The sequence below is a fragment of the Ailuropoda melanoleuca genome, chromosome 9, assembly GCF_002007445.2.
Source record: "Ailuropoda melanoleuca isolate Jingjing chromosome 9, ASM200744v2, whole genome shotgun sequence".
Lineage (NCBI taxonomy): Eukaryota > Metazoa > Chordata > Mammalia > Carnivora > Ursidae > Ailuropoda > Ailuropoda melanoleuca.
Genome location: NC_048226.1, coordinates 31,394,964 through 31,413,638, shown reverse-complemented (window position 1 = coordinate 31,413,638; position 18,675 = coordinate 31,394,964). Strand labels below are relative to the sequence as shown.

Genomic DNA, 18,675 nt, shown 5'->3' with positions numbered 1-18,675 from the left:
TCAGTCTTACACAACACACAGCCCTCACCATGACACATACCCTCCCCAATGTCCATCACCAGCCACTCCATCCCCGCCCTTCCCCTCCAGCAACCTTCAGTTTGTTTCCTGAGATTAAGAGTCTCTTATGGTTTGTCTCCCTCTCTGGTTTTGTCTTGTTTCGTTTTTTCCTCTCTTCTCCTATGATCCTCTGCCTTGTTTCTCAAATTCCACATATCAGTGAGATCATATGCTAATTGTCTCCATTGTTTTAATTTGACCGGACTATTGTGAAATATTATGACTTGAGCAACTTCTTGTGTGGGTGGGATGTTTCGGGTGTTCTGACGGGTACAGGTGATTTTTGTGTCATTCCTTCAGTTCATTCAGGGAAACAACTCTGCCTCCAGCATATTCTAAGAAGTGATATATTATTTTATTATTTTGTGAGATTTCAAGCACCAGCTTGAAGCATCAGAGGAGAGAACCCCTGTTTAAGTAGAAAAGTAGTTCAGAGAACTCTTGCTCCTATCACGTCCTCCAATTCAAAGACGTTCATACTGCAGATGACCCTGAGAAAGTCTCAGAATTTGCTACAAGGGCCTTGGCTCTTCCACTTCTCCCCAACTGGTTCTCTGGTCCGGAGGTGGGAATTGAAGAGGAGTACCCCACTATGGCCTGAATGTATAGCAGTAGATCAGTTGTCAAATGCTCCCTGTGGCTTACAGGGCCCCTCCACATATTGAGATGGGGATTCATCAGGTTTGCTCACCTCTGTCAGAGACGCAGGTCCAACACACAATGAACAGCCCGCTTCCAAAAAGAGGGAAAGGTGTTTCTTCCTTATACCTGAGGTTACATTACTCCAATCTCAATTTAGTATCTTAATTATTTTATACTCGCCTTCTGATCACAATTCCAAGCTTGACTATGAGTACACAGAGAAATGTCCTGAAGAAGAGTGAGAAACTGAGTCAATCATCTAGATACTTGACAAGATGGCCATGGACAACTAACTGAATTTTTCACCTAGGATCTTAGGACGCCCTGTGGGAAGAAATTTTCTTCAGAGGTGTTTAGCATTCTATAGATTCAAAATTGAAAGTGTTTCTGAATTCAAAAACTTCTTGCACGGTCTTTGCTTATTTTATTTTTTTAACTTCATGTGGTTTTTTTCTTTTTCCATGCTGTGAAACAAAAATCCATTTTCTAGAATTTGACTCTAAACAAAAACAAAATTATACATTAATCAATATGAGTATCCAAAGAGCTTATAATGGGACATTGATTTGATATGAAGTCTTTGCTCATTTTATGTATGACAACAGCACCTCATCACCCCTTGCTGTTCATAGTTTTATTTTTTTATGATATATAATTTTTTTATTTAGGCTTAATTAGCCAACATATAGTACATCATTAGTTTCAGATGTACAGTTCAGTGATTCATCAGTTGTATGTAACACCCAGTGCTCATCACATCATGTGCCCTCCTTAATGCCCGTCACCCATTTACCTCCCCACCCCCCTCCCCACCATCAACCCTCAGTTTATTTCCCATAGTTAAGAGTCTCTCATGGTTTCTCTCCCTGTCTGATTTCTTCCCAGTTTTCCCTCCCTTCCCCTGTGGTCCTCTGCACTATTCCTTATATCCCACATAGGAGTGAAACATATGATAATTGTCTTTCTCGGATTGACGTCCTTCACTCAGCATAATACTCTGCAGTTCCACCCACGTTGATGTAAATGGCAAGTATTCAAAAATATGGAACACTTCACAAATTTGTGTGTCATCCTTGGGCAGGGCTGAGCAAATCTTCTCAGAATCGTTCCAATTTTCGTGTATGTGCTATTGAAGCAAGCACGATACACAGTTTTCACAAACAAATTTTTTTGACATATTTTTGCACAATTTCTGATTAGTTCTTTAGTTTACTATAAAAGCTTCCCAGTACCCCTATATTCCTCTTCTTAAGAGTTTGCTCTAGGGGATCTCAAGGTAAAGAAAGGAATGGACAGAGTCCCGTATGTGTCCCCATTGAGCCTCCCATTCCCCCATCTATCTTATACACAATCTCATAGATCTCTCTTAGGTTTGGATTCTGTAGTAATAAGCCTCCCTTCTGTTGGGTCAAGTGAGTTTCTGGGTTATTCGTTTTTTGGTGTTTATTTGTTGTAACAATGAAGTGATTATGACTTGGACTCACTATGTAGTCCCATACGAGGAATTGCTGAATCCAAGTAAATAAAAATATTAATAGAGAGTATATCCTTATACACACACACACACATAATGTACACACAACACACACACACGTATATTTGGATGCTGCCCTCTGAAAAGATTTCACCATTCTGTTTCTATATCCATTTTCTATATCTATTAACAATGGGATCATTTTCCCAAGCTTTTAGGTAAAATGTTTATTCCAATTTTTTTTATTATATGTAATTTTTTATAAGAAAAACTTTTTTAACATATGTAAGCTATTTGTTTTTCTTCTTTCATTGATTGTCCTTCTTGTACTTTGTTTATTTTCCTTTTTGGGTAATTGTGCCTTTCTTAGTGATTTCTAAGCAATTTCTTCTTACTGGTTTGCAAATATGTTCATAGTTTTAAAGTTCATTGCACTTACCCATGGTCCTGCCCCCGCTGTTGTCCTTTGCTGCCTGGATCCTGGGAAGCTTTGACACTAATTTTCACTGGTACATTTTCATTTCCTCAATCAACATGATTTTCAAGTTCTTTATATGCCTATTCCTGCTCTCACCGGGACATTCGCATGACCTCTTTTACTTCCACATCCTAAAACCCAGGAGACATTCATTAGAAAAGCAGTCAACCATTTGGGTGGTAGCCTGAACCATCACCAGAGAGGACTGAGCTCTGTTGCCCGAGCCCCTTGCCATATCCAATACATCCCCTGCCCACCGACATCTCCTTGCTCCTCCCCCTTCTCTTGCCTTCAGGGTCCTTTTGTTCACAGCACTTATAATTTTCTAATATGCTATCTAGTTCATTTATTGTGTTTATTGCTAATTCTCTTTCTCTCTTTCTCTCTAACCAGAGCAGTTCCAGGAGAGCAGGGGTCTTTGCCTATTTTGTGCATTAATAAATCTCATTTGCTTTAAATCTCTTTAAGGACAATGTAGTACCTATAGTAGGAATTCAATAAATATTTGCTGTACAAATGAACAGATGCCAAAGATAGGTACTTCTCTAACACTCAGGTCGTAAAGCCCCCCTTACTGACTGCTCAATCTTTCCCTTGCTTACCTTCCTCATCTCAGGGTGCTGAACTCTGACAAAATTTTAAGCGCTGTTCATCTTTTTCTTCTACAGTCCCCTGTGGCCCAGAACTTTTACCTAATCGAAACACACCCATTTCTTTGATCCATTCTGACCCATATTCTTCAAAGTAGCTTATGTTTCAATATATAATTTATTCACTCATGGTTATTCACCCCTTCTAAGTAAATCCATCCCATCTTTTGTTTTCTTGTTTAGGGAAATATTCAGAACCTCAGAGTCATAAACATTCCAGGAGGAAGGTCTCTATTCAGATTAGCATAATGCTCTATCTTTGTAAATATGCTGTTGTCTGATTGAAGATTATTGAGTTGCCAAACCATACAATCTTATGCATCTGACCCTCTCCCTAAGAGATATCCAGATAGTAAAATTACTATAATTGATTTGGTAATCACTCAGCACTAAAAAACTCTTATGCAAGCGTTCTATTCGAGAACATGAGGAGTTCAACAACATGGAAGTAGATAGTATGGATCTACTATTCCAGCAAATAAAAAAGTATAAGAGCCTTGATTTTCAAAATTTAAACCCCATTATTTGAATGGAGATTTCGTAATTTTTTTTTTTTTTTTTACTTTTCCTTCTCTTGAAAAGGTGGTAATAGAGAATAAAAATAAATAATTCTTTATGGGGCTTCCTACGTGTCAGTCACCGTGCCAAAGCTTTTTACAGATATCGTCTGATTCAATTCAACCACCCTCTGAGGTTGGTACTTTACAGTTTTAGACCTAGATACCTTTACATTGAGCAGTTTGTCCAAAGCTCATGGCTTAGGATAGCTTAGGATAGTTAGAAAGAAGTGGGGGTATGAATCTAGTCAGTACAAAGCAAAGCACACACCTTCAACGACCAGCTGTGCATGTCCTATACTATACCTCGTTTCTGTAGCTTGTCACATCTTCTCTCCACTCCCCCTTACCAAAATTATAAATAAAGGATTTTTTTTCAAAGAGATAGAGGTAAGTGACCCTAACACTACTCTAAACAATCCTATGCTAGATATTAGGGGTCAAAGGCTGTGAAGGGCTGGAACCATGGACCCTATGGCTGACAGGACTGCAGAAGAAAGTAACCAGTCCAGGTTTTGTTGTCGTGTCCTCATTGTTCGGTTTTGTTTTCCCAAGTGGTAAAGAAATGTAGTCTACTGAGGTTGTGCAAGACAGTCTCCAAAAGTGGAAATTATATACAGAAGCTGTCAAGGGTTTGGAATGCTGTTCTACAAGATGACATATACATCTGAAATGAAAGAAACAGAGAGACAAGATGACAGTCCAGTTGCCAAGTATACGAACTATAAATGGAAAACACCCCCACCCCCATCCACAATTCTACGAGTCTTTAAGAAGCCTACGTGTGTGTCAGGAAGCTCTTCAGTATAACAAAATGACAAAACCAGCCTCTTTATCCAGAAAAAAAAAATCCACCCTGCAGATTACCCGGACCTTTTGTGTTCCTCTCCCGTGATATTTCATGAAGAAAAGCACTGTCCTCTCTCACTAACGTCACATCTCACTATCACTTCAAGAGCAGACGCAGAGACAGAGTTGACAGGGTGCACAGAATCAAACATTTTGAAAGAACTCATCAATGAAAGGTTTGGTAGAGAATCCACTATAGAGTCAATGGTGCTGATTAATTTGTAAATTTCCTCCTAGAATATAAATTTTCTCATTCACTTTTACATCCCCTACAGAAGCCTTTTATCTGTGTGCAGACTCAGTAAGTGCTAATTGGCAAAATGAATAGTAATCTGAATAATAGCCACAGTCAGGAGCCGCAAAGAAACGGAAAGTCACTGAGGAGGCAGTGTCCACCACAAGGAAAACGGGAGTGTGTGCGTGGGGCAGGCAACGGGACAGCCTTAAATCTGGCTCCTTAAACTACAAGGGTCTTAAACTACAAGGGTCTCAGGCTCCTTAAACTACAAGGGTCTCAATCTCCCATCTGCAAGCCAAGGAGAGCACCGATTTCACAGGGTTGGGGTGGGTTTTAAATCTGATCGATCGTGTTTCTGACAATACCTTGTAAACCGCAGGGTGCTGTGCAAGAGTGAAGGACCATAACGGTCTCTGCTTTTGCAATTCGGGGCAGGACGTGACTGATACAACCTATGTGTACGATGCTGGGACAAAATGACAGGCCCCAACATATAATTGGGGACAGAGTCAGAGCTGTACAGAGCGCCAAGGGACAGGGAAGGGACAAAGAGGGAAAGCTGCGTGTTAGGTTGGAGAGTTACCTGGGGACTAGGAGGAGTGTGGGGTACAGATGACACACTGGAAGACTTCAGGGTGTCATTAGAGCTAGAGGTGGTCCCTAAAGGGAATGGAGGAGAGTTTTTGAAGGGAAGAGAAAGGAGAGCACTCTTGTGCACGAGTAGAGGGACGATCTAGCCGGTAGTCCATTTTATTCATGCACGTCATGCCGTGAACATTGTGGATAATATTTTCTTCTGAGTGACTTGGTAAGTGTTTCCAGTTCTTTTTATAATCTCCTTCTTCCAAAATGAATTTTCCTGTTCTTGCTTATTGGAGGCTTCGGGTGTATATGAAGCATGCAGGGTAGTGCATGGGCGTGAGAAGAAAAAATTATAAGGAGAGAACATCCTGGGCCAAATTATATTGTGAAACTATAAAAGTGAAGGAGTGAAATAAAATAACAATCAGTTTGGCTTCTAGCACACATGGAGTTGTTTGGGTGTTATTCTAGGGGGGATTTTGAGAGAAGGGATCAAGTTGACAAGGTTATAGTAATTGAGATTACAGCTTTACCAAAGTAGACCAAAAATTAGCTAGGCTTTCACTTACTACAAATAAATTCAGTGTATCTATTTCTTATAAATTCATTTCAGGTGTTAACATCTACTTGCACAACACATGTGAAATCTTCTTTGGGTTTCACAAGACCTATAAAATAGGGCATTTTAAAAATACATATTCATGGGGTGCCTGGGTGGCTCAGTCAGTTATGCGTCTCCCTTCAGCTCAGGTCATGATACCAGGGTTGTGGGATCGAGTCCCACATGGGGCTCCCCGCCCAGCAGGGAGCCTGTTTCTTCCTCTGCCGCTCCCCCTGCTTGTGCTCTCTCTCTCTGACAAATAAATAAAATCTTTAAAAAATACATATTCATAATAGGAAATGCTCTAAAAACTGAAGCAATTTACTGTACAGGCAACAAGTGGCAGAGCCAGAACTCAGACCCAGATATTTTGACTCCAAACGCAATGCCATTTCCAATAATGTCATGTTTTACTTCTGTGTATTAAGCAGGACTTTCTGGTGTAAGTTCTGGCATTGGAAGCTTTATTTTCATCATTACTAATCTTTTATTTTTTATTCTTCAGTGCTCATTGCCATCCAGAGCCAGTGCCCTGCACCCATTAAATCACTCCCATCTTCTCTTAGCCCCTCATCAGTCCCGTCAGGCCCTCTCCTCCCCCTGCCTAAACGTCCCTGCAACCTGCCTTCTTTGCCCTCCTCCCGCCAATACTGGAGTATGACTCTGTGAAATGACCTTTGCTTTCTTTTCATTTCTCTGGAGGGCTATCAGTGTTGGTGGGGGAATCGGAGTTGGTCCCAAGCCGATTTATTTGTGGACTCTAAACATAGTGATAAAAGAAACCGAAAAGTTGAGTCCCTGCATGTAGGTGAGGTTGTCGTATAGACGGGTGACAGTGTTTGTAGACAAACGGATTTTTAAATGTAAATTTACAAGCTTTCCTGGAAGAAAGCAGGTGCTGTGAAACAAACGTTGCATTCAGTGTGCAAGAGCTCCACCCAGTAGACAGAGGCAGAGCCCAGCACCCTGAGAGACGTCCAGCAGGCTTGCGGAGTCTGAAGGCGGGAGGGGGGCAGACCTCACACTGACCACTGCACGCTCAACCACCGACAATAGAAACTGCTTGTAATCTTAAACCTGTCAAGGAAAATTGTTCTTTCTTGTGTTTGCAACTGAAAAGCAAACCAAGCCCACCTCTTTATAGCTCCTTTTCAGAATAAAGCATATGACACTTAAGCAACATTTCTCGTTTCCTTATTCTACAAAATAAAAACAGAAAGTGAGAAATTAAAAGAACGCCTAGGTGACTTTATTTGCCTAATGTTACCATGTCCTCAGCTACCCAGGGAATACACACTGTCACCATAGAGATGAGCAGGGAATGAAGAAGTGACATTAACTCTGACCGGCGGTGCTAGGACTAGAGATGATCCACGTAAACTAAACCTGAGAGAGCACTTAACTGCAGCACTTGAGAGATGGCCACTCGAGTTGAGAAAATTGGGTGTATTCGGGCAATGGAGAAGGTGGCAGCAAGACACCCCACAGGGCAAGGATACAGTGGGATATTTCCATGTCTGCCTCCCTCGCTGAGATGGAAGGTCCTTGAAGACACGGGCTTGATCTTGTGTGTCCAAAAGCAGACCCGTTCCTCACTTCCTCAAGCCTGTGCCCTTCACGAATGTCCCCAGATCTTAAAGGACTTTGCGAACCAAGAGAAGGAATTTGGACATGTGTCCTGATGCAATGGATAAGTCTTGGAATTTTAAGCAGGAATTACTGTATTTGCATTTTGGAAAGACTCTCCAGGATGCAGCATAGTGAAGGAATTGGAGTCAGGCAAGAATTTATGGAGGAAAACAGTTGAGACAGTTGCAGTGATCTAGGATCGTTGTAAAACCCTGTCTCGGCACCTCCTGAATTATTCTTCTAAACACAAACCAGATTTGACCCTCCCCATCACAAAACACTTTGTAGCTTTCCTTTAGATACAGAATAAGGTTTAAAGTCCCAAGCATAGCATTTAAGGCCCCTCATAATGTGAACCCACTCTACCCGTCTACATTTCTTCCTTCACATACTCTGGTCTCTGTCAGTAGAGGCTAATCCTCAATACCCTACATGCACGTGTCCCTTTGTGTTTATTAAGGTATTTACCCTCTTAGAAGTTTACTCTTGCTCCCACTGTGGTACTCACTTCCTCCTCCCACACAGCATAGTGAAGTTCTTTGAGGGCCAGATGGTGACTTATTCATGCATGCTCCTCCACTCTGTTTAGCCTAGCACTTTGCACATTATAGACACTTGGCAAATATTTGTGGAGTAGAATTGAACTGTAATAGCAGTACTTGTACTTGGATTCATTTAATATTTATTGACCACCAGAAACCATAAACAAAAAGATTGGTCGATTTAATTACATTAAAATGTAAATCACTGCACAGAAATTTTAAGAGACAAAAGATACAGAATACCAATGACAGAGACGTAGTTTCCTTACAATATCAAGAGTTCCCCAAATCATTCACATCAACAATCCAAAAAAGAGGACAAAGGAAATAAGTATACCCATTCAACAATTCTAAGGATGAAAGGGTTTTAAAGGACCCAGTGGGGGGGGGCACCTGGGTGGTGCAGTCCATTAAGAGTCAGACTTTTGGTTTTGGCATAGAGTCTTGAGATCCAGCCCTGTGCTGGGCTCTGCACTCCATCAGCGTGGAGTCTACTTAAGTTTCTCTCCCCCTCTCCCTCTGCCCCCCCCAAATAAATAAATAAATAGATAGATAAATAAATAAATCTTTTTTAAAAAATTGAAGTACCCAGTGGGACTGAGGGGGGGCGAGGAAAAAAACACTCACAGGCTTTGTTCATTGGAGTAGAAACTTGTGTGTCCCTCCAGGGAGGGTGGTTTGTCAGTACTTACAATATTTAAAATGCAGGAGCCTTTAAACTAGAAATTCTATTCTTAGCAATGTATTATAGAGATGAAAACAGAACAGGCAAAGAGCCATACACAATTATGCTTGTTGCAACCTTGTCTCTAATAGCGAACCCATCAGTGGGAAGCTGGTTCAATGACAGTATAACCACAGAAGGGAAAACTGCAACCGTTGAAAGAAATGGAGTAAATCTATAATCACTGGTAGAGAATTATTCCCAATTCTATCACTAAGAGAAAAAAACAAGGTACCTCCAGCTTACACACTATGCTGTTCCTTTTGTACAAAAGAAACAATATACAGATATCCTTTATATGCATAAAAACCTTGAAAACTTTTTGACACGGGCTGCTTCTGGGCGGATTTATTGACACTGTATACCCTTTTGCATTATTTGGATCTTTGAACATTGCATACCCTTTTGTGTTGTTTGAGCGTGTTTTTCAATGTGTCAATTTTAAAAAGCCACCCCTCAGCCCCCATACATACACATTTGTTGATCAATTACACACACTAGAAGCTTACCAGGTATTAGGGATATAACCATGAATGATATTGTTTATATCCACTGGGAGCTTTCAAGTAGGTAGTGATTCTTAAAAGGATTGTTTCTACATACTGCAACAGCGTTCCACTCTCTCCCACTGTGTGGAGAATCTGCAATGAGACGCTTCCTCTGAGAGATGCATGTGAACACAATAAAATGCCTTCTACACATTTTGTTAGTTGATAGTTGATATCAAAGGCTTGCCTGAAAATTTTCTCATTGTACCAACACACATCCTGATACAATTGATTTATCAGGTTAGCTTCACTTCTCCCATAGTGTCTTGGAAAGAGAAGGACAATAGTGGCAAATTTGACAGTGGGGATGGGACCCTGCCTCTCCAAAGTGGTGCAGCAGGGTCTTGCATGATCTGGGTACAAGAAGAGGATCCTGATGTGATCAAGGTATGTGTAGAGAGGCAAACAAGGAATTAGGGAATTAGTGAAGACAAATTTAGAACTCAACATCCTTGCCTAAGTGGAGCCATATTATGATTACACACATTAAAGATTTACTGGTCAAAAATCCCCAATTAGTTCATCACCAAGAATACTTCACAGAAAACACACTTAAAGAAACCATTCATCAAAGAGCTATGCCATTACTACAAAGCTACAATAATCGAGACAGTGTATAGTATATAATACAGTATATATTAAAGACAGACATATAGATCAGTGGAATAAAATTCAAAATCCAGAAATAAACTCTAAATATGCAATCGATTTGCAGTAGGAATGCCAAGACAATTCAACAGGAGAAAGCATAGCCTTTCAACCAAAGTTGGTGGGACCTGGACAACCACATGCAAAAAAAAAAAAAAAAAAAAAAAAAAAAAAAAAAAAAGTTGGATTCCTACCTCATACCATACACAAAAATTAACTCAAAATGGATCAAAGACTTAAGGGTAAGAGCTAAAACTACAAAACTCTTAGAAGAAACATGATGTAAGTCTTTTTGACCTTGAATTAGGCAATGCGAAAGCAACAAAAGAAAAAATAAATTGGACTTCATCAAAATTAAAAACCTTTGTGTTTCAAAGGACACCATAAAGTGAAAATACAACCCAGAGACGGGAAGAAAATATTTGTAAACCTCTATCCGATAAGGGACTTGTGGTTAATATAAAGTACTCTTACAATTCAATAATAAAAATACACTACCCAACTTAAAAATAGGCTAAGGATCTAAATGAACACTTCTCCGAGGAAGTTATATGACTGGCCAATAAGCACATAAAAAGATGCTCAACATCACTAGCCTTCAGGGAAATGCAAAGCAAAACCACATTGAGGTACCAGCTCACACCCACTAGGATGACTGTAATCAAAGGCAGATAATAAGTGTTAATGAGAATGTGGAAAAATTGGAACTCTCATACATGGTAAAATGGTGCCGCCACTTTGGAAAATAGCTCGTCAGTTCTCCCAAAGCTTGAACATAGTTACCATGTGACCTAGCAATTCAAGTCCAACGGATATATTCAAAAAGAAATGAATGACCACACAAAAACTTGTACACAAATGTTCAAGAAACCGCATGACTCATAATAGCCCCAAAGCGGAAACAACCCAAATGTCCGTCAACTGATGGATACATAAAATGTGGTAGATCCATACATTGGAATGTTATTCAACAACAAAAAGGGATGAAGGACTGATACACGTAACGTGAGTCTTGAAAACATCAGGCCAAGCAAAAGAAGCCAGTCACAAAAGACCACATACTGTATGATTCCATTCATATAAATGATCGGAATAGGCCATTCTAGAGAAAGAAAATAGTTGCCCAAGTGTTGGACAGGTGGGGAGAAAGGGAGGTGTTAAGAGGAAATGAATGTGTGCTTATGGTTCTTTCTGGAGTGAATGGTTCTAAAATCAAATGTGATGATGGCTGCACAACTTTGTCAATATACTAAAAACCACTGTATTGTACACTCTAAATGGATGATTTATATGGTATCTGAATTGTATCTTAATAAAGTTGCTGTTTTTTTAAAAAAGAAGCTAGGCAAAGACAAACAGCTGCCAGATAAACATTGATATTGGTAGGTACATTTAAAGAGGTGACAGTAAAATTCCACACCCTCAAACAGCACGCTTAAAATACTGAAATGCTTGTCACAGAAGTAACTATTAGTTTCTTGTCAGGTCCTATTTTAATCCATCATTTTTAGATCAATCAATACAAATCAAGGAATTTCTCAAACAATCCACCTTTTATTCAAATGGAATCACATTTAACAATCAGGGTCATATGGCTTAAAAACATCTGACCTGGGTTTTGGACTAAGACCAATGAGATGGATAGTTTGTTGTCAGCAGCCTTTAAAATAATACTCTTGATCCAGCACCAGATAAAGAGAAGGGACATGAGCTATTTGTTTTCATTGATTTTTTAGTATACGTAAATTTTACTAAATAACAGGTTCTAAAACTGTTCTGTAAACGAAATAAATTGGATTTAAAAAAGTGGTGGGTATGAAAGCTGACACACAACCCACCCCAATTGCCATATTGAACATTCCTGTGTTTATAGCAGAAAATGAAGTGGAGCTCTAGTCTCATCCCAGTGTGTTCACCTGTGAACCTTCATAACCTTCCTAGCCCATCTCTTTTTGCAAACAGAAATCCCCCCTTCTAAGAGAATCACCCTTTTATGGCATTACTGTGCTTCAAGAATACTATGCCTGCAGGTTATCCAGTATGTACAGATTTTAGTCACAGAATCCTTTAACTAAAGCCTTTCCCGAAAGAAAGAAAGAAAAAAAAAGAAAACCAGTTCTTTGGCAGTCCATTTATTTAAGACAACCCTCCTGCACCCCTGCTTCCCTGCCCAGTCAACGTACTACCCTTATTTAAACAAAGACAAGGGAGTGAAATGAGCACAAAGGTCTTACTTTGGACTGAAATTTGAGGCCCACCACACATCCACCCTGAACTTACCTTCCCAGTCTGTTCTGCCACTCCACCAACCACCTCAAACTCTAGGCGGAACAGTCTACAGACCACTCACCAAAGTTAGGTTAAGCTTTCTTTCCACCATGCTGTTGCTCGCATCATTTCCCATCCTTGGAAACACCACCTACCTTTCACCGCCAGTAAGTGTTTACTTGTTACCTTTTCTTGTTACCCAGTGGAAAAGCTCCACTCCTCACGTCACCTTTCCTACTGCTCCCTTACCTTCAGGAAGTCATGAGAACTCAGCAGCATGGCACAGCCAGTGCTGGCAGACTATCATCATGGCAGTGAGAGCAAACACAAAGGACGCAAGGCTAACTTAACTTTATCTCCCCTTGTGGAATTTAAGATCTGTCTGGGTAAGGCCTGAAAGGGGTTAAAAGATTACAGTAATCTTCGTTAAAAATATTCATCTATTTCTAAATGAAATAAACAATTTAAATGCAAACAGTCAGTAAGGCATCTTTCCCATTGCCCCCAGGATCTCGTCTCTTTCTGCTGCTGTAGGCATAGATGGCTTCACTCCATTCTGTCTTCTCTGGACCATGATAGAATTCTGCAATTGGGTATAAAAAGAAGAAGAAACCAAAATCAGTCATGTATTAATGCTAATCATTTGCCAGTTATTGGCCACTACTTCCTCAAAAAGGAAATTCTAAAAACCAAGTATTAAGAGGAACCAAAAAACTAATTCTAGGACTTCAGATAACGTTTTCAAACTAACAAACAGAAGTGATCATTCCCCTAGGAATATGTTGACGGTGATTGGGATGGGAATATATACTGTTTAAGTACCAGAGCACAGGAGTCCAGTCCATCAAGAGGATCTACTAAATAATTGCCACATGAAAGCGACAGTTAATTTAGAAGAGGGAAAGGAAGTAGCTGGATCCAGTGCTCAGAGAAACAGAAATCATATACCAATGTCTCAAGAAAAATGGGACCATTATAACAACCAGGGGTGGCAGTGGGAAAGAAGGCAGAAATGGAAGCCTAAAATGCGTTATGACAGAGCAAGCTCTCCGTGCTGTTCATCTCCAGGAGAACTAAAATTATAACAAGGTTATTGTTTTAAGACTGCGGCTCTTAAATATGCATAGGAAGACCGACCTATATGAGACCTGCATTCTTCCAGCCTGGAGGAGGAGGAGGCAGCCAATAAGGGCTCTCAAGGATCCTTCAGGACACACAGAGAAGAGTCAAAAAGATAAGTTTCCCCAGTCATCACTAAGAAGGGATTGTGGTACTCACTAATTTTGGGCTTCAGTTTCAAGCCTAAGAGAGGAGTTTTAACACAAAAGTAACCAAGCTAGGCTTACCCAGAATTTCCGGCAGTTTTTGTACTTCAAGAAGTAAGTGGAACACTGTTCCCTGTCATAGTTATTTTCATCCATACATCTGGTAGAAGCATCAGATTCCTTAAATATGTAAGAGAGGCATCATTTAAGAGGGTGGAATGGGATCTAAAAAAAACCCCCCAAACTTCGGAATCTGCTTCCCCCCAAAGCAGGTAATATGAACTCGTTCCTTTCTGTTCATTTTAATGAACATATAATGAACGGAAACTGAACTATCTTTCTAACCATTCCAGCACTCATTCTGCTCAGGGCAGACATCTTCCTTTTCAGAGTCTGGGTCAGTTTTCTGAATACCCGATTGCGGGAACTTGAACTGGAGCATGAACTGAGATCATTTATCCCAGTAACCATTTAACAAAGAAACTGAGGCGAGGTGCAAGGTGCTGAAAATCACTACTGCACAGAGAGAATCAAAACCCAGTCTCCCGATGCGGACTGCAGCTGTCCTGCTTTTCCAAGTTCTCACTTGGACTTGACTGTTTGATGTTAAGCTGGTTTCAAGATCCTAAGTAAGTCGCTAATAACTAGTCTACATCAAGGCAACTTAAATTAACACCACTCACTCAACGTATTTTTGGCTATCATTCCCTCCATTACGCAAGTACATATACTATTATGTATGCAGTTTTAATAGATATCATTAATATCACTTCAAAACCTAAGAGAGCAACACAGGGCTGTGAGTTCAAAGGAAGGTAGGAGCCATTTGGGAATTAAAATTAAGCTGTCTAAACTGGAAGTAGATTGGATAACAAACTTCAAAGTGTAAAATATGTTCTGAGAGGTCATCTAGAAGAAAGCTTTAACTAAAGGGGTAGGTAATTTGCTTCACAGATCTAAGAAACATGGTCTATCTAAAGAGACTTAATAAAGCTGTTCAAAACAGATCTAATATACGAAACAAAGCTAAATTTCTATGCCAAATATTTAACATGAATGTGTATATTTGAAAAACACATATAGGTTCAGGGAATGGCACCAGTCTGATGACTGCATTATTCCAGGGTGACAAACCCACAAGTCACTATTGCTAGTCATACCAAATAAATTCCAGTAAGACCTTATTATTACCACAAAACATTTTGTGTACATGATACCTTTGTGGAAAGCTTTAGGCTTTAAAAAGGCAAATTCTATTATAGCCCCTTATTCACAGCCAGGCTGTCTCAACGACAGGATGAAATTATTGTTATTAAGACATAAATTTCAGTGGTAGTTGAAAAATCCTTTCATTTTTGGACTACAGATTTTCCTTGATGTTATATACCTCTGTCTGGTGCGGCAGTGGCTAGTAAATGCTTGCACATTATACAAATGGAAACTTCGAAGGGACGGGTCTTTGTTCGCTAAATTATGAATTCCTAAAAACACTCTAGTGAAATAAGGATACACTGACCAGGAATATTTCTTGTATAGAAATAACTTTATTCAAGAACTGCAGAAAACAGACGCCCACAAAAACAGAACAAGCCTGTTTTTCCAAGTTAATACTCATGAAAATTAAAAGCAAACCACCTTACCGACAAGCAAGGGTTTATGTCAGGATCTCTCAGCCTCCTTGCTACCATGGGCATCTTAACAGTTTTCTTACTGCAGGCAAATGTTGGAGAAAAGAGTTACACAGTGAATGACAGAAAATAAATCAACACATCTCATTAGACCCATGAGTGCTTGAAAAATTAATTTTGGCATAATGATTATCCACTAAGGATCTTCACATGTCCTCTGTATTATGAGAATAAATATTTGTTTTTTTCCTTTGCATTGCCATGGTGCCTCAGCACAAGGGCCATATTTAAATTCATCCACTGAAATCTGATTATAACGTCCAGGAAGATAGTTCAGTTGTAATTCAGTTTTAGTTTATCTTTACTTCTAAAGGTTAAGCTATTAAATATACTAAAAAACCTTAAGAATACAGCATGCATTATTTTAAAAAATTTTATTTATTTATTTATTTACTTACTCATTTGAGAACGAGCAAGCATGTGCAAGTGGGGGTGGCGGGGGTGGGGAGTGCAGAGGGAGACAAGCAGACTCCCAGCTGAGTGGGGAACCCACTGCAAGGCTTGATCCCAGGATCCTGAGCCAAAATCAAGAGTCGGACGCTTAACCGACTGAGCCACCTAGGTGCCCCAAATACAGCATGCATTCTAATGATTACTTCCTTATTATATATTTGATCATCACACAAAATAAGAGTGGAATAGTTAGTACAACCCAACTTTAGCAAAAACATTTGTTTACTAAACCGTGTACTCTGTAGCCAGCACCAGGGTGGTCAATATACTAAAAAAACAAAGTTGTTTCTTAGTTGGCATTCTGAAGAGCTGAAACTTTACCTCCAGTGACATCTATTTAACATACTTCCCTTGGTTAAAGGAAGTCGCAGAATGCTACTGTGGTCCATTAATCTTCCAACTCAAGCCTTACACATAAGTCTTAACGGATTAAAGATGATCACAGTTCCCTAAGAGCCATCTAGTGATTCCAAGTCAAGTCACAAAGTACTCATATATGTCAACTATATTCCAGGACGACCACTCTCTATAATGGAGTTCAACCGAAACTGGTATGCCTATTATCTTTGAAGACATGTCATAGAAAGGAACTAAAAGAGAAGATTAAAAAAACAATAATCAACGAACTGTCAATTATTTCAAAGTGATTTTTTTCATTTCAGTATATCGGTATACTATTGATGAGCCACCCACAAATATTTTTAAATGCTCTGCACTAAGTTTAAGGGGCTGAGCTAATTTGTACTCTCGAATTCGGTTCTAGCTTAACCATCCTCCACCTAAAGATGGAAGGAGAAACAAGTAATAATGCAGTATGACCTACATAACACCACCCAATAAAAAACTGCATCAGTCAGTATAACCAAAGATCAGAATTTTTGTATGAAGTGGTTTCTACTTTTCTTTCCCAAGATGACACCGTCAAAAAATATCAGTCATGTTAAAAGAAATAAAGTACATTCAGGAAAATCAATCAAACCCCATAAGCTCCTAAATAGTGGAGGTATTTGCAATCAAGAGTCACCCAGTTCAGAGACCAGGATGCCCAGGCTAAAGGAGATCAATCTTTGCAAAGAAGGATGGGAGAAAAGTTTAGTCAGTCCAGGATCCTTTAATTTTTAGGAATCCTCTAAGTAATCCTTACATTTCATCATTTCCATTGAACAATACATGAATATACCTAGTTAACAGAAGCATCTAGGTAAAAAAAGAAATTCAAGGTGCTATTCAATTATATCTAGAAGCTTCTTCCTCTCCTAACAGAATTCTTTTGCAGGCTTGACTTCGTACTGAGAGATGATGGTACTAAGTAAACTCACACCCTTCTTTTTTACATCCATTCTATGATGTAAGAATACAGAACTCTGCTTAACTGTTCAAGTTCGTTATATATATAATCTCAGCAATGATCAAACATAGACAAAACTCTGGTTGCTGTGCCTTACATGAAAGTGTACTTTCACTGCATTTTATTATCATCAGTCAAGAATTCTTTAAAAATAACATCTAGGTAACATCACATATGCAAATCAGGTCTGGAGAATGAATTTACTCAGATTTCATTTCCTTTTCCTTCTGGATTCTACATACAAGTCAATGTAAGTTTGGATTTCTAAATGTCACCTTCTTTGCATGAATCCTCACGTATCAACTGGAAATAAAGAGGAAATGTCAATTTACAGTGAGGACAGGGGCTAAAGGGAAGATCGAGTATTCTGCTGGAGAGGACTTATCTGCTTACTTTCTTAAGGCACTAAACAAATACTACAGAGCTCTACTTGCAAAGCTAGGAAAAAACCCAAAGATTTGAGGGAGGGGCCGCAAAAGCACGGCACAGTAGAGGAATAGCTCTAAAATCTTCTCCAAAAGGCAAACTGCTTTAAAAAGTATGCCTTGATTTCCCATCCAGTTCACATCCCCACTCTCCAACAAGCTTTGAAAGGGAAGAGGAAGAGAACGTTACTGAATACATCCATGCTCACATGCTGGTCAGAGCCAAGGCAGGATCTTCGGTTCTGATAAAACGCAGATGGAACTAGCAGGAAGCTGAAACACGTTATGCGAGAACCTAAAGCCCTTAACCCACTGCTGGGTGCAGAAAGGCAGGGTCAGGAAGTCGGAATGGCACGGCGGGGAGGGACGGGAAAGTCGAATAGAGAAACTGGAGATGCGAGCCCGCGGCCTCGCTGCCTTCGGCGATGCTGCCTGCCCGTCTAACGGTGGACAACCCGCACAGGTGAACACACCTTGCTTTGACCTTTGACAGAGCCGAGTGGGGCAGGGGGAGAGGAAAACGCAGGAAATTGGGGTGGGGGTTGGCAATTACGCCCCAAAGGCTGAGAAGCAGGGTGAAGGATGAATTAGAGGTGTCCAGGCAGGGCGAGGGTCACCTTCCTCGTCTCCAGCTCGAATAAACCCGTGTCGTGGAGAGAAGGAGCGACACGAAAGGGCCTGCGCTGAGGCGGGGCCTGGTGACAGCGGCTTCACGCCGAAGGAGAGGATTCGGGCCCACGGTGGCCCAGGTGCACCCCTCTCTTCTCGCATCCCCGCAGCCGCCGCGGGAGGGGCGGGGAACCCACTCACCTCGAGCGGCCGCTTCGCCAGCGCCCAGGCCGTCTCCAGCTCCAAACACGTCAATGGCTCACGCAGCTGGACCTTAAGTAGCGCGCATCCCAACTTGCTGCCCCCGCTCCCCGGAGGCCGCCGGCCCAATCAACGCGCGGCGTCGCCAGACTGACAGCCGTTCCGGGCCCTGCCGGGCGGGGGCGGGCGGGTCTCT

At 40.6% G+C, this 18,675-nt stretch overlaps 1 protein-coding gene and 1 non-coding gene across 2 annotated transcripts; both read right to left on the bottom strand.

The window, feature by feature from the left end:
• Positions 1-1,738: 1,738 nt before the first annotated feature.
• Positions 1,739-1,844, bottom strand: LOC117803933. Its single transcript, XR_004628048.1, has one exon. It is a non-coding gene; the product is annotated as a U6 spliceosomal RNA (small nuclear RNA).
• Positions 1,845-11,756: 9,912 nt separating this feature from the next.
• On the bottom strand, positions 11,757-18,633 carry CHCHD7 (coiled-coil-helix-coiled-coil-helix domain containing 7). The gene is made up of 4 exons (XM_011223781.3): positions 18,480-18,633; positions 15,396-15,465; positions 13,837-13,935; positions 11,757-13,073 (listed from the first exon to the last, which is right to left on the bottom strand). Exons 2-4 carry the CDS (start codon positions 15,447-15,449, stop codon positions 12,969-12,971), a joined length of 258 nt encoding a protein of 85 aa, XP_011222083.1. The 5' UTR covers positions 15,450-15,465; positions 18,480-18,633; the 3' UTR covers positions 11,757-12,968.
• Between the last annotated feature and the right edge of the window lie 42 nt (positions 18,634-18,675).

Coding starts and splice junctions, on each gene's coding strand:
- CHCHD7 (XM_011223781.3), bottom strand. CDS start 15,449: ATGCCCATGGTAGCAAGGAGGCTGAGAGATCCTGACATAAACCCTTGC. Junction 13,936..15,395: donor ACATAAACCCTTGCTTGTCG/GTAAGGTGGTTT, acceptor TACATATTTAAG/GAATCTGATGCTTCTACCAG. Junction 13,074..13,836: donor AAAACTGCCGGAAATTCTGG/GTAAGCCTAGCT, acceptor ACCCAATTGCAG/AATTCTATCATGGTCCAGAG.